Genomic DNA, 14,909 nt, shown 5'->3' with positions numbered 1-14,909 from the left:
GCGGCTACGAAGGATTTAGGGACCCTTTGAGAGAAACTTACAGCAGCCACTCATTCCTTATTTTTCTATTTCTTTTCTCGACTTCTATTCTGTCTGGGCCCACCTAATGGTTTCCACACTAGGATGCCTAGTGTGTGCCCATGTGTGTGCGTTAATTTTTATAGGCACTTCATGACGCATTAATTGGCCGGGTAGACAGCCACCCCACAAAAACTGACACGCACACACTGGCTCCAAAAGCCAAACTGATCTGCACTTTGATGAGAGATTTTTTTTTCGCCCACCCTCTCTCCCCACCCCCTTTTAATTCTATCCTCTCAATTGATTCGATAAAATCTGTGCACAATAACAAGAAAAGAAAAAACATTTGCCCTATCACCAAATCCTGTTTATGTTATCTTGTTCACAGCCGCAATTAGCTTCATCCGTGCGCGCGCCAGCATGCTGAGCGACTGTCATTGCGATAGTGACAGTAAATTGCTGCAATTTCACGCGAGAATGAACGCCGCATTGTGCAACTGAGCAAATGATCTCATTAAAGTGATCCGCCACGGCACTCTACAGCTCCATCGAAAAGTGCGCAAGAAGATCTCCGTCCTCCATCAGGCTTACTTTTTTTTATCTCTGTGTACGTCTTCTCTTAGACCCTCCAAACACCCCGAGTGCAGCACACTTGTCTGTCAGCAGCAGCACCAGTCTCACCATTGATTTCCAGGAACCTCAATGTGTCAACTCGGCTGTGGTTACCAAATACAAAGGTCAGGCGCTGTGCCGGATCAATCCGACGTCACGGTTTTGCAACATGCAGACATCTTGTCTGAGCAGATGCCAAAGTGTTTGACAAACGCCTTTCCCACCAGCACCGCAAAATACAGTAGTATAAGAGACGCCAGTTTTTGATTGTGGAGATGTGTGTTTGGCTTTGCAGTGAGTTGGGGCACCACGTCTTCCATCTGTCCTGCGTTGGGAGAGGCAGTGGTGGAGGATGCCACTGTGCTGCAGTACAACATTACCGGACTCACCTCTGTAAGTTGTACTTGGAGTGGTTAATGAATAAAAATGTTGACAAACTGAAGATATACAGTAAATGTTCTTCCACTAGATGGCAGGAAGTGACATTACCAAATCAGAGGTGGGACTGAGTCTCATATGTGCAAGTCATAAGTTAGTAGGACTATAGCATCACCTTAAATCAATCAAAACGCTTAAACATCAATCCACATCATTGTTTAGATGTGCCGATTTGTTAATTAAATGGTTTCCATCAAATATCTGAAATATTTCAGCAAAAAAGTTGTAAGCATTTATATTTATAGATATTGCTTTAGATAAACATGTTTAATGGCTACAAAATATAGTTTTAAATCTATCATCCCTACAATGAAATTTGATTGTGGCATATATAATAGGAAAACATGATATTAATGTCCAAAGAGTTAATGAATAAAGTTATCCAATCCAATCCAATCATGATGAAATTGGTAATTTTCAACCAAGTTAGTGTCAAACACTTCCAAAGTCATGAATTCATACAGTACCTAATATTCAAATATTTTTTTTGCATAATGTCATAAGTGAAAGGAAAGTATTTTTTTTGAAAAAGTACCTTTGACTCTACATTGTCAGAGCAAAACAAGGCCAATAACTTAACTGCAATTGATGGCGATAAACTTCAACTCGTTTGGACTGGGAGGGTTGTCATCAATAATTCAGTGCCCTCTTTCTCCACTCCAAAAGGATTAGATGTCCATCTCAGCCCAGATGTCAAGTACACAAAATATGAATCCAATCTTTGTTGGTATGTAGCACAAAGAAACATTGAGAGCCGACTTCTCCAGCTGCTGGTGCCAAAGCAGAAAATTTAGAGGCTATTATCCCACATTATTTACACACAAACAACATCTCCACAGTTCTTTATTACACACATCAAACAGACCACTGGAGTCGCCACCGGCCCAACCTCTCAACTGAAGACTTATGACCTGGTGCAGGAAAAAAAACAAAACAAAAAAACCAAAAAAAAACACACAATTGGGGGGAAACCCAGTTTGTTAGTCTTCCAAATGGCCCCTGACCATTGAGGAGCAACAGTTGCCAAACTGCCGCCACCACCACGGTAAAAAGAGCAGCTTGGTAGCCTGCCATCTGATTTATGTCCGGCCCATGTGGACTAATGGACAACCATGCGCGTTTGTTTGTGGAAGGACGATAGAGAGTCGCGCTTCTTTCTCCTGCCGAGAACCCCGCTGCCAGCCCCGAAACTCACTCCTGTCACATGACAGGGGTCAAGGCGAGGTCAGGGAGTGTCAGCGGCTCTGTGATTGATCTGGCTGAGAAAGGAAGGACAGAGGCCTGCTGTCGGCACACTGGGCACAGATACAGGAACAGCAAATCCTTTATAGACGTTTTGCCTTACACAAGCACGCACTCAATCTGTAATGGATGAGCCCGGTCTGTTGATTTGAGTGAGAAGCTGTACAATAATTAGATCGTGCATAGATTCTGTCATGACAACAAAGAGCTCCAAATATGTACATGTGGCTTGTATGTTTTGCCTTCCTTACTTTCACACACGTCCTTCCTGCTTTGTCCAGGGGACCCCCTACTATGTCCAAGTGTCGGCCTACAACATGAAGGGCTGGGGGCCTGCCCTCGCTTCGACACCACCTTGTGCTGCTCCTTCCAGTAAGTCTCAATTCTGATAATACAGAAAAGGATAATGTAGATCTTTTGTTTTGACTAAGCAAGTGGTGTTATATAAGTACCATATTTTCTTGCATATATGCAGTATTTAGTTGAGAAATATGCCACATGAATAAATCTGCAGTGCCTAAATATTCAGTTTATCTTTTATATCAAATTGATCCCATTCATATATTTAGTATAGGTATTATTTTGACAAACACGTATTTCTATTGACAATGTTTTTTGTGTTATGACTTAGCAAATTCCAATCTATCAAAATCTGTAAAATACCCACCCCTGAGATGATAGTGTGACTTTAAGCTCTTTTTATTTATTTTTAAATGCCACTATATGTCCTACTTATTCGCACTTTTGCCACCTCTGATATATATCTGCGTCATAGCTTTCCCATCCATAAATACCCCCAACTCACTGTTCTCATTGGTCGATTTGAGCGTCATGCCTACGTAGCTTTGACATCATCAGCCGGGCTGACAGCTGGAGCATTGGCGAGCCCGCTGCCGGGACCCCCGCTACAAACGTCAGAGAGTGTAACCGTAGCCCCCGGCTCGTTTTTGGCGCTGGCCGACAAAAGAAGCTGGCCGGGTTCAGTCCAGGAGTTAAATGGTGAAGTCATGTCCAACAACAGCCGAGGTGTTGAGGGCACTGCAGTGCTTTGACCCTCAATTTGCCCGATCTGCAATTCACGTACATGGCTTTTGACCCGAGGCGCATTGGCACCCTTACGGCACATCTGGGGTACACACGAATGTGTTTGCGCCGAAGAAACCGGGCTTTCCCTCGCTCTTGTATTTTTCTCAACTGTCCACCTTCCTCCCGCTCGGCGAGCTAATTTCGATGTTGTGTGTTTGTGTTTTCCATTTGGGCCTACCACTGGAAATATTTGCATGTCTGTGCTGTAGCGCGCGGCGCGGCCCCAACAGTGGGGGCCTTATACCGGGCCGTGGACGCCCATTAAAGGGCCCGCTTGTCCTGTCTGGACAGGCACCTTTCCGGGAATAGAGCTCACCGTGTTTCGATCCCGCTCGCCCCGGGGGGCTCCAGGAGTGGGAGTTGGGGTGAGGGTGGTGCGTGATGGTACGAGAAGGGGGCGCGGGGAGGTGGGTTTATCGCTGACACATCCTTCTGGGACCGAGCGAGGGATGCAAAAAAGGGCAGTCGTGCTGAAGGATCACGTTCTGTGTTGGGCGGGTGGAGGTAGAAAGAGTGTGTCTGTGTGATTTCCAAAGCAGGCCTAGATAGTGAATAGATTTTCAGTATTCTTTTAATGGAACGTACAGACTTTTCATTGATGCATTGGTAAATGTCCTTTTACTACTTGTGTTTTTATTGCTTTGGGGGGCAAAGTGTGCTGTGTTATGTTCCAGCCATGGTGCTTGTGTGTGTCTCTGCATGTGTGCACCGACTGTTCTACATGCGCACAGCTCTCCAAGTACTCTTAATATACGACTGTATCTGTTTGAGAAGCAGCTAATATATAGAGGACTAAATGTTTGGGGATCCCAGCCATCGGGAGGACCCAAAACTTGGAAGCTCATTTGCTGCAGCTCACGATGTGATTACATTTATGTTCAAGAGGCAGCACACTTGAACTTTAATTGAATTAAAACCCTTTTTTTAAAGTATTGTTTTCATTTGTGCACTTCACCAAATCACTAACCGAGTGTATTTACACAATTGAAGTTTGCCATAAGAGTGACACACAATGTTATAAAACATTGTACATTTAATATGTACCTATATTTTGCTGTCTTTAACAGTGATAGATATCCATTCCATATGAACAGGAATTGAAATAATTTGGATTAAATTCCCCTTGGTTTACTTCAGGTGAATTTCCCTTGACTCTAATCCAAATTGAGAACTTGATCATGAGTGTATTTGTTTCATTTCCCCATTCATATTCTACCTGAACTCAATGAAAAGAGTACATGCATGGTTTTGTTAGTGACCCACGCAACACACACTTCAAGATATTCCATAATGTGGCAAAGCGGTGTAATGGTAGCATTTGGAACAAAAAATGGTCATCTGTCAACATGGCAGTTTTGTCCTTAAGGCAATGGGAAGTTTTGCAAAAATACAAAGACTGAATGCAACACCTGATAGGCCTTAATAACTCATGTGCCAGTTCAAAGAGCCTCCGCTATGTACTACATGTCTTCTTTAGACCCGTGTAAGTAATGCTTGAAAGCATATACAGACTGATGTTAAGTCATAGTGTAACACTGTATACTGGAGGTTTAGAGATAACATGACACGCCTAATGGATCATTTCACTGATCCATCTGGGAAAGAAAGGCGAGAAACTGCTTGGAAAAGAGCATTCCGGAATGTAACACGATTAGATTAGAGTAGAGAAATTAAACTCTCGTTGGATATTTATCTGGCAGTGAATGTGTGAATGTTATTTTGTTTTATTTGGCATAGTTGAGTAGGATTCACTCCATCACTTTCTTAAAACTTTGTCCCTCTTTTCCAAATACAGGTTGGAGGGACGTCGATGGCCGTGCCCCCCGGCAAAGAGGCCAGAAGGAGGTTCTGGTCCAGCTGCTCGCCCAAATAAAAGATGCCCATCAGAGCTGTCTCTGCCACGGTATAATAAACTCTTTAGATTGATTTATTGGCTGTTAAAGGTTTCAGCAGTCATACAATACCCGCAATAATTTACAAGTTTGAAACCGCAGCCCTTTAAACCAATCAACTATAGATGAGCGTGTGATTTTTAATCCGCCTCAGGGTTTTACTGCGGCATTGGATTTAACAAGGGAGAGTAGGAACTTAAACATGAGAGCCGCAAATATACTTGACCCGCGACGTGTGGGCGACTCCTTTAGCGCTGACGTAGGTAGCAGTGTGACGTCAACCTGTGGTGCATTTTCAATAAACAGACGAGGGTTTCGTCAAGCCACCGCAGCAGTTCATATTACAGAAAATAAGTTTGGTAAACAGGAGAGATGGATGTCTGTGTGTTTTTATTTTTAGATTAGATGGAGTATTCTTGAACACCAGAAGCTGCTGGTTTTTGGATCTACACATGACGAAACATTTGCCATGACTCATTCTTGTAGTCAAGTACAGTATTTTCCGGACTAGTTGCATTTTATCTTAGTTTGGCTGGGCCTGCGAGCTTACACTCGGTGCAATTTTTTATATTTATTTCCTAAGAAAAGTGAACAATAGGTGTGCCATCTATTTCCAGAGTTGGCGGAGTTTGTTGTGTTGTTCTGGCTATAGTTATCTGAGTAACTGTTAATATGTTGTGTTAACAGGCACCTATTTATTCTGTTGTTCTCCATTTTATTGTTATTGCTGTAATGGATAATGTTTGTTCTCAGGTACTAATAAAATACCCGCCATCCCTACAATAATGTCACCTATACTCAACTGCAAATAATATGTTTTTCCACCCTCCATGGTGCAGATTTTTTTTATGGGTGGTAAGACTTATACTCAGGTGTAAATTATAGCCCGAAAAAAAGTCCTTTGAAAGATGGTGCGACTGTGAATGCAATCCCAGTTCTTTCTGTGTGCCAATCAAGATTGTTCAGTCCATTCCCTTTAAAAGTGACACACTGAAACTCATTGGCTCACGTGCAATTGGAAACCACTTGCATTAATCTAGTTTTTCCAAATCATCTATGAAGCCTGAATCATCCCTCAAAAACAGTACCGCATGGCTCGTGAAAAAACAGCCACCCCAAACCCTCCAGGTCCGTGTTGAACATTTCTCTCTCAGTGACAAAGTGCAGATGGGCCTCTCCCGCACTCAAACTGTTTATATCGTCAAACAGCATCGGCCGTAAGTTGCTCCCATGAGTGTCAAAAGCTGTCCACACTGTCTCTTTTACATGACGACGGACCACATTCGACTTGAAAAGCTTGTCCGAGTTTCTTTCTCTCCTAAACACACTCACCCACTTACTATTGTCCACTGTGGAACTTCACCGTATGAATGGAAGGATAGTCAGTATTGAGCACAGCGGTCGTTCTTCACATGACGGCTGATTGAGCTTGAAAGTTCAGGCACGGTAGCCGAGGTGCCGTGTCCCCGGGTCATGTTTGTTATTCCTTTTGGAGACGTGCTCTAGGCTGGAGTCGGGAGAGGGCATAAATTACGCCAGCTTCCAGCAGCCTCACGCACGGGAGAGTGCAGCCCTCATTCCCGTCTACAGTACAGTCCATACATATACGGCCTCATAGAGATAGATATAGATGCAAATGTCCGTGAACAGACACAAATATTCAAGTGCGTGCCCACTCCCCCACATGTTCGTGTACACATGCCCCGCCACCCGTGCTGCCCTCGCCCCCTTGTCCAAACACAATTAATTAAACTGTGAAAGAGGCCTTGACTAACACTGGCACCCCAGCAGTCAGCTCTACTTGTCTGTCTTACTCAGTGTCAAGCGCACACTGAAGGCCTGCAGACCGGCGCGCTTGCGAGCGGCCAGAAATCGGGGTGGGGGAGGCGAGCGGGGTCGAGGGGCGCTGTTTTTACTCCGCCTCGTCGTGTCCACCTGAAGGGAAAATTAGTTCTTTCGGACTCCTGAATGAGGGGATTTATTGACTCTAAGTGGCCTGGGGGCCAGAGTATGATCACCTGGGAGGGGAGGGAATCTGCGCGGGGTGTCTAATGAGTTGGGAGGTGCGTTATCTCACCAACAGGCGCCCGCACAAACACACACACAAATACACACACCTCCCTCTCGCGCCTCCAACCCCCTGAAGGCCCACTAAAAATAAACACGTCCCCACAGACTTAACTGACCTCCCTGTCAGTGAGTGGCGAAGGGTTAAGACGCACACAGACACACACACACAAATTACTACAGCTCCTTGGCTCCACTCGTATGGCCGTAGCTCAAGACGTGCCATGCTCCAGCGGCTAAAGTATGTGCAGGTAAACACACACACACAGACACACACACTCGCACACACACGTACACACAGTTAGTGTCCCTCTGGGAGTTGCAAGGTAGTGGTTCCCTCAAGGCCCATAGTCTGCTGCTGGCTGTCAAATGGTGCCGCGCCACTGGAGTGTACAAAATGTCAAAAAACATTCCACTTTGAGCGTGTTGTTGGACGTGTCAGGTTTGTTGTCAATTAGGTAACAGCCTGTCATAGTAGGAGATGTGTTAGGACAGAGGTATTCATAGGTGGCAGCCAGTCACAGTAATGGGCACAATTTGTCACACTGAGCAGTTGAAAAACATACACACAATGACATTTATTCATTATTTTTGTCCTCACAGAACAGTGCAAGGGACCGGCGCAAGGAAGAAAACACTCGGTGTCCAAAAGTCTGCGTCATCTTTTTCAACCCAACAGCAAGTTTGTCAAAAGCTTGAAAAGGTTTAGAAAAAATAATAGTTATAAGTGACGTTAATGTTAGTAGACGTCCAGTGTAATGTCAATTCCAACATGTTATTTACTTATTTTTTTAGAGGACTTTACCTAACGTCCATCTTCTACCGAGATGACAGTATCTTGGTGACCCCTGAGGACCAGATTCCCATTGTAGAAGTTGAAGATTCCTACCCCAGCTCCTTGGTGCAAGACTTCCTCTGGTTCATGAAGGTACGCACCAAACAACAAGACTATCACCTGCAATTCATAACATTCTTTTGTAACCTATCCCGCGAAGCTACAAAAATGAGCAACTTCTTAATTAAAAGCTAAAATTTTAAATGAGAAAAACTATTGTGATTGGGAAATACAGACATTTTCCAATTGTTCCCACTCTGTACAGAAGAAATAAATGTATGTTATTCACCAGGTATCCTACTTATGGGAGGAGATTCCCTGGCTGCAACAGTGTCTCAATCCCACTCAGTCCGCTTGTTCGTGCACCCTGCAAACCCGGCTCAAGATGCTGCAAGCCATATCTCATCTCCAGGTAGGCCTTTTGATTCCCGATTGTCTGAAATGACTCACTCCATTCACCCACTGTGTCCCGGTGTCTCTCAGGGCATGCTGGGAACGCAAGATCTGGGCCAAGTGTACTTTGAGCCCATCAAAGACAAGCACGGTAATGCCCTGCTGGTTCTCCTGAAGGACATTAACGCATCTCCCAACCCGGACGGTGTGCGCTGGATGCAGCTTTGCAAGCTGCAACTCCAACGCAAGTCCATTTCCTCGCCCGAGGAGCCTACCGCTCTGGACATGCTCCTCATCACACTGCACGTATGCTCTTTTTGAAAAACGCTTTAGTCATGCTTTTGTTTTGGATACAGGCTGACTTCCACAGTCTTTCGGAATGGCCACAAGTGCCTGTGGTTTATATTAGGCTCATTCTATTCGTCAACAAAACGGATAGAAAACCTTGAATAATGGAACATAATATGGGTCGGAGAAAATTTTACCAAACACTGGAAGGACATTCAATTGGCTTTCAATACAATGAATAACACTCCCAAGTTTCTGTTTAGAGCTGCCATTGAGTTTGAATCATAATAATCATCATCCCGCCCCCATCTTCTTCAAAGCTGCTCACTCAGGAACTTTAAAATTACAATTGGATGTGTTTATGATGGGCTCCATTGCGTGTTTCTGGAAATTCTTCAATCTGGAAGTAATTCTCAGTTTATTTTGTTTGTAGAACTTATTAAAGTCAATGCCAGTGTTGCAAATCCTCTACTGGCTCCAGCATAAGGAGATTTGGCCTTGTGGTTCCAAAACAATGGTGGACAATTCCCATTTCGATGAACCGCAGTTTATAGGCTTTGTGTGCCATTACCGCTGAACTGTATCATAAAATATAGCAACATTCTCAGCGGGGGCCGTTTTGCAATGCATTGCAGCCTCTGGCAGGAAAATAAATGATAACATTGAGATGAAGCTAGAAGGATGATGATGAAACCCGCCTTTATTTTTGCCCATAGGAGAAGCTTGCTTATCACCGACGCAGCAGGAAGCTCCTGTCTCCTGGCTTATATCTGGGATATTTGAAGCTATGTACCTCTGTGGAGCAAATCAGAGCGCTGGTGCCACAGAAGCTCCCCAACGTCCTGTGTCATACCAAGATACGAGACAATAATAATGTCTCCAGGTTGGGATTCTTCAGTCAGTTATTCAAAAAAATAAATTATGGGAACTAGGAAGGCTGCCATTGAATGTTACAGGGCAAAAAAAAAATGTTATCCATTTCAATTGGGAGGACTGGCAGTGATCCCATTCAAATGGATTGGTCGCCCTTTTAACAATAAGACACTAGATTTTAAAGTTTAAACACTAACCTGTTGTTATTGTGGCAACTACTACTACTGGTGCTCATACCACATTTTGAAGATAAGTGTCATATTTCAATATATATATATATATATATATATATTTCATTCACATTATTCTCTCTCCCAAAAAAGCTACTTTTTAATTACTTCAAAATTTGCAGTACTAAATGTCCCTATGGGGCTACCATTGGAAGAATGTCTTCTGTTGGCCTACCTAGACCCAGAAAGATAGAGAACCCAAGTTTGAAATCCCTCCTTAGACGATTAAAATTTTATCTTCACGTTGTGTGCTTTGCTTCAGTGACGAATGGCAATGGCTGCAGGCCGTCAACTCCCTGGAGGAGCCAATGGAAACGGAACCCGGCAGTGTTCAGAGCGCCCCGCGTCCTCTCCTTCACGATCTGTGTAGCGCGATCAAGGATCTGATCGCCCAGATTAACGTCCCCGGCAACCAGGTTGGAACCAAGTCGTCCGTGATGTGTGGTCTTCCATGACAATGCATATTATCCTTTGTTGTCTGAAAACACTTGAACCCGCAAAACTTTATTCCAAGAAGGTTCTGGTCACTTATGGTTAGACCGCTAACTCCCTTGCTTTGTGTAATAGAACATGATGTCAATTTCCCATAAATTTAATTTTTTTTCTCTTTAGCGTGTCCTTACATGCACTTTTCTACATTGTAAGGGCAACGCATCTATTGGGAATTTTGCTAAAATTGTAATAAAACCATCCATTTTCTATCATTTTTGTCCACAGTAGGGTCACTGTGTTGCTGGATCTTAGTAGATTTTGTGCAAGAGCCGTGGTGTATTTTGAACAGATTGCTGGCCAATTTCAGGCCACAAATGGAAAAACCATTTGCATTTTTAAACACAATGAGAAATCCCCCAGATTAATCTTTCATTTTACAATTCAAAATAAAACACCACGCAATGTCCATTAACATTACACAGGGGATATAGACTAAGCCCAGGTTGATTTATTGATTCATTGTCTCTTAAGGGGTATTACACAAGTGTCTCAGATGAGTCTTGAATAGTAGGTCAGAAATTTTGGGATATTTTAGTAGTTCATATTTGTGAAACTTGCAGCTGTGTGCTTTCAGACGCAGGACTTCCGAATCTACACCCAGGAAGTGCTGGAATTTGGAGACCAGGTGTCTTTCCTTCTTCTCTTACCTCCCTGCGACGAAGTGTGTACCGCTCCAGGTCAGAACAATCCCTACTCGCCTCGCTCCGGCTTCCTCACGCTTCCCTTGCAGATCTTTGAACTGGGTAAGTGTGCGACATATGATCTTGATTCCGAGTCAGCAACGCGTCTAATCTTCCATCTCTTTCCCCCCGCCAGTCCACTTTAACGCCTATTGCCCCGGTTTCATCGGCCAGTACTGCCGGGTTTCCGCTTTGCTGGAGCTGGAGTCGCTCATGTCGCAACAAGCCTTGAGGGAAGCTTTCTCTGAAGAAGAGCTCACGACTGCCAAGAAGAAGCACCAGCAACTGCAGGAACATATTCAAGTAAATAACTCTTAGTTGAAACACAAAGATTTCCCAGCGATCATTCAAAATGCATCTCATGTTTACCGCCTTCAAAGGCAGGCAATGCGTTCAAAATTAAACCTTACGATGTGAATTCTTCGCCATTCTGTGTCATAACAACAGGAAATGGAGGAGGTGTGGCGTGACGCCCGGTGGATCATGGAGGCCTTACAGTACGCACGATATAAACAGCCCACCGGAGGCATTTCCATAAGCGGCTTGATCGACTTGTCCAAGGACGCGATGCCAAACAAGCCCATGTCCACTTCTTCCCAGCCTGACTTCATGCCCTCTCCCCTACCTTCACCAGAACGTTGCCGCAAGCACTCAGGTCTGTCACCCATCGGATGCACTTACAACAATTCAGGAAAACATGTTGCAGATGAATTCATAATTCAGGAATAATAGTAGTGGTACAGATTCTATTATCGATATTGCTTAAAAAAAATCCTTATTGCTGTGAAAGAATGAAATGGGATATTTTAAGCAACTTCTAATTGTACTCTTTAGTATAAGCAAGTTTTCATACATGTGCTTTCCTTTAGACTTTGCAGGCCTGTCAGATGAGGAGGGCTCCTCGGAGGTCTTCCTGACAACCGATAGCGACTACGACTCTAGTCGGGCCCAGAGCCCTCGCGAGCTGGACCTTCTGCCCGCGTCCCCGCTATCCACCTCCGCTCCCCTGGAGCCCCGCGGCTTCCTCCGCAGCGACGGCAGCGGGTCGGGCATCGGGATCGGCCGAGGCGGACAAGGACCCCTGAGGGACTCCACTCCCGACGTCCTGCGGGCCTCGGAGCAGCAAGTCGGCCGTGAGCTCGGCAGGTGCGGTGAGGGCGTCTGCTGCGGTGTGGAACGCCGGCGGGGGCCGCCCGAGCTTTTTGACAGCGACTTCATCCTGCCAAGTCGGCAGATTGAGCTGTTGCACATTACCGAAAAACGGCAGGCTTTTTGCGTGCGCACCAGTAGCCTGGAATTCCCCTCCGCCGCACCGGCCAAGCACTCCCGCCGCGCTTCTTCGCCGCACCGCCGTTGGCACAGGCCCTCGTCGGTGGACCGCTGCTGTACGGCCGAACACGGGTCACAACGAAGTCCGCCCGCCCGAACGCTATCCGAAGACAGCGGCACCCAGCGGCTCTCTTCCCCGAGGCCGGCTGTCCACAGGAAAGGCTCCCATGCCACGCTCAGAGTGTACCCACAATACCGTACGGGGCTCCCCAAGGAGACCAGTGTCAAGGTATTTTTATTTTCTTAATAGGAAGTAACTGACCGCATATTTATACAGTGTATTATCAAAAGTATGTCCGGCCGATTTTGTAGCCCATTCATACTGCACCCACAATTAAATAATTTCCTTTCTTCGAAAAGGCCGCCGCAAAACCAGATGATTGTGAGTTGTGTGATCAAATGCGTGCACTACAGCACTTTGCATTGGTATGCTTGTTGCAAGCAGTTTTTCCACTTCCTCTTGAATTTGACACATTCCCATCTTTTGGTTGCAGCTTTGCGTGACTCCTTGTACATCGGCGGGCGAGATGGTCCGTTTGGTGGTCCAGGAGATGAACCTGGTGTCTCGGCAAATGCTCGCTGGTGACGGTCCGGATCAGGACGCCTTTTACGGCCCCGAACAGTTGAAGCACTTTGGTCTCGTGCTGGTGGTGGACGATCGGGAAAAGTGGCTGCAGGACGACTTCTGTCCCTTGGAGCTGCAAAACCCCTGGCTGCGGGGTAAGTTGTGCGTACGTATTAAGGCCTACTCGCCCCTCGCTCTCAAACACGGCCTGGCCACCACGGTGTGACTCGTTATGGTGGAAAGTCGGTGTTACTTCAAATGACTTTATTTACTTCAAATGAAATTGAGAGACTCTAATAATCTCAAAGGAAAATTCTCTTTTCTGAGCTTTGAAAATGACACAGGCTTCCATTTGAGACGTTTTCCTGTAGCCTTGTGATTCCGAAGCATCCAGTCAATCCACTGTAGCTCCAACGTCCGATCTTTTGAAAAGAAAACAACAAAAAAACGAGCTTCAACCAATAGATTTGAATTTTTAAAACAACAAGCAATACTTCCGAGAATTGTGCTGAGTGCATCTTCATCAGCTACTTGTCAGTTCGTGCTCAAAAGTGGAACAGTTCGGTGTTTTGCTGTTTAGATATTTCCCACAATGCACTGCACAACGGTGCATATTCTTCCTCACAAAAAGATGTGCAAAAAAGGTCGGAAGAAAATCTTACTAATGGACTTAAAAGGTGCTTTTCTTGTCAGAGAGGCGAAAAAACTACAAAAAACTTTTTTCTGGAACAAACCACGACATTCTTCACATTCCATTTTAAACGCCTCGCTTAGATTGAATCTTTTCTTTTGGGGCATATTTTAGTCAAATGTTTTATGCTCAGCGGCAAATAATTGTAGCAGGAGGAACACGTTACCATGACAACCTCTGTCACTCACATGAGGAAAGTGTTTACAACGTTTACTACAAGAACAAAATATGTGCTTTTGTGCTCCTACTGTGTTGGAAAAAAAGTGTAAATTGTGTGTTAGATTTTACAGATGCTTACTCTCTTTTATGCTGTTTAAAGTGTAGTTTTTTTTTCAATGACACATGCAGGAAAAAGAAAAAAACAATGTGGATAAGTTTGTAAAAAGAAAAGCAGGTGTTGAATGTATTATGGTAGATAGAGTGATTCTGAAATATGTTTACAAAGAGCATCAAGAAAAAGTCATGAAGGAGACATAACGTCACTTTTTTGGGAAAATCTATTTTTATTGAACAATAAATGAATATGACAGGAGTTCCTTTTGTTTAGTTTTTTTTTTCAAGATTTCCTTTGTCAATCTCAAGGCACATATTCATATATCGAAATCAAAAATCCATTGTTTCTCTATACGAGGCCACTTGTGACCACGAACCAATCAAAAATTGACTGGTGAACATTACAATTTGACACATTGACTGAGGAGGAGTTTGTTTTGTTTGTCTTAACATTCCTGTGATCGGCTCCAGACCAATTCATTGTTTGTTCGTTTGTACACAGTAATTGCCATGTGACTAGTCTATTATTTGTCTACAAGCATCCATATCCATTGTTGATATGTACATTGATATTTGCTGATGACCATTCCTTGTTTGTCTCGGTCATGGCATTGCCTGGCTGCAGCCATCCATTATGACTTTAAATGCCAACCCTTTCTTCTCCTGACAACCAGTTTCTTGTCTTAAATGTGCCTTGGATTTGACTCTTGTTTGCATGTGCTAAAAATAGCTCACCATTGAAGGAATATTGCAATTTTAACATCACCTTCATTGTACTGATGAAAACTACATTCCTGCTATTGATTGTAGTAGAGCGGGCAGTGAATGATTACTATTAATTCTAAGATTTAAAATTATCATTCTGACAGGGCATGCTTTGCTGGATTCAGGTTAAAACATTG

General features: G+C 44.3%; 1 protein-coding gene across 5 annotated transcripts in view; it reads left to right on the top strand.

Annotated features, from left to right (window-relative positions):
- The window catches only part of ankfn1b (ankyrin repeat and fibronectin type III domain containing 1b), an 89,217-nt gene extending 74,951 nt beyond the window's left edge, over positions 1–14,266 (top strand). For all 5 annotated transcript variants that reach the window (XM_077626515.1, XM_077626514.1, XM_077626513.1 and 2 more), the window contains 15 exons: positions 645–758; positions 929–1,026; positions 2,595–2,685; positions 5,195–5,302; positions 7,962–8,061; positions 8,154–8,286; positions 8,486–8,605; positions 8,677–8,892; positions 9,591–9,757; positions 10,240–10,393; positions 11,044–11,212; positions 11,286–11,452; positions 11,597–11,804; positions 12,019–12,707; positions 12,973–14,266. In XM_077626515.1, the coding sequence (XP_077482641.1) occupies positions 645–758; positions 929–1,026; positions 2,595–2,685; positions 5,195–5,302; positions 7,962–8,061; positions 8,154–8,286; positions 8,486–8,605; positions 8,677–8,892; positions 9,591–9,757; positions 10,240–10,393; positions 11,044–11,212; positions 11,286–11,452; positions 11,597–11,804; positions 12,019–12,707; positions 12,973–13,269 (2,831 nt within the window). In that variant the 3' untranslated portion in view covers positions 13,270–14,266. The remainder of the gene's footprint in view (positions 1–644; positions 759–928; positions 1,027–2,594; positions 2,686–5,194; positions 5,303–7,961; positions 8,062–8,153; positions 8,287–8,485; positions 8,606–8,676; positions 8,893–9,590; positions 9,758–10,239; positions 10,394–11,043; positions 11,213–11,285; positions 11,453–11,596; positions 11,805–12,018; positions 12,708–12,972) is intronic.
- The last annotated feature ends 643 nt before the right edge of the window (positions 14,267–14,909 follow it).

Source organism: Stigmatopora argus, chromosome 18 (genome assembly GCF_051989625.1).
Source record: "Stigmatopora argus isolate UIUO_Sarg chromosome 18, RoL_Sarg_1.0, whole genome shotgun sequence".
Taxonomy (NCBI): Eukaryota; Metazoa; Chordata; class Actinopteri; order Syngnathiformes; family Syngnathidae; genus Stigmatopora; species Stigmatopora argus.
The sequence above is the reverse complement of the archived record's forward strand: the minus strand, read 5'-3'. Positions and strand labels throughout refer to the sequence as shown.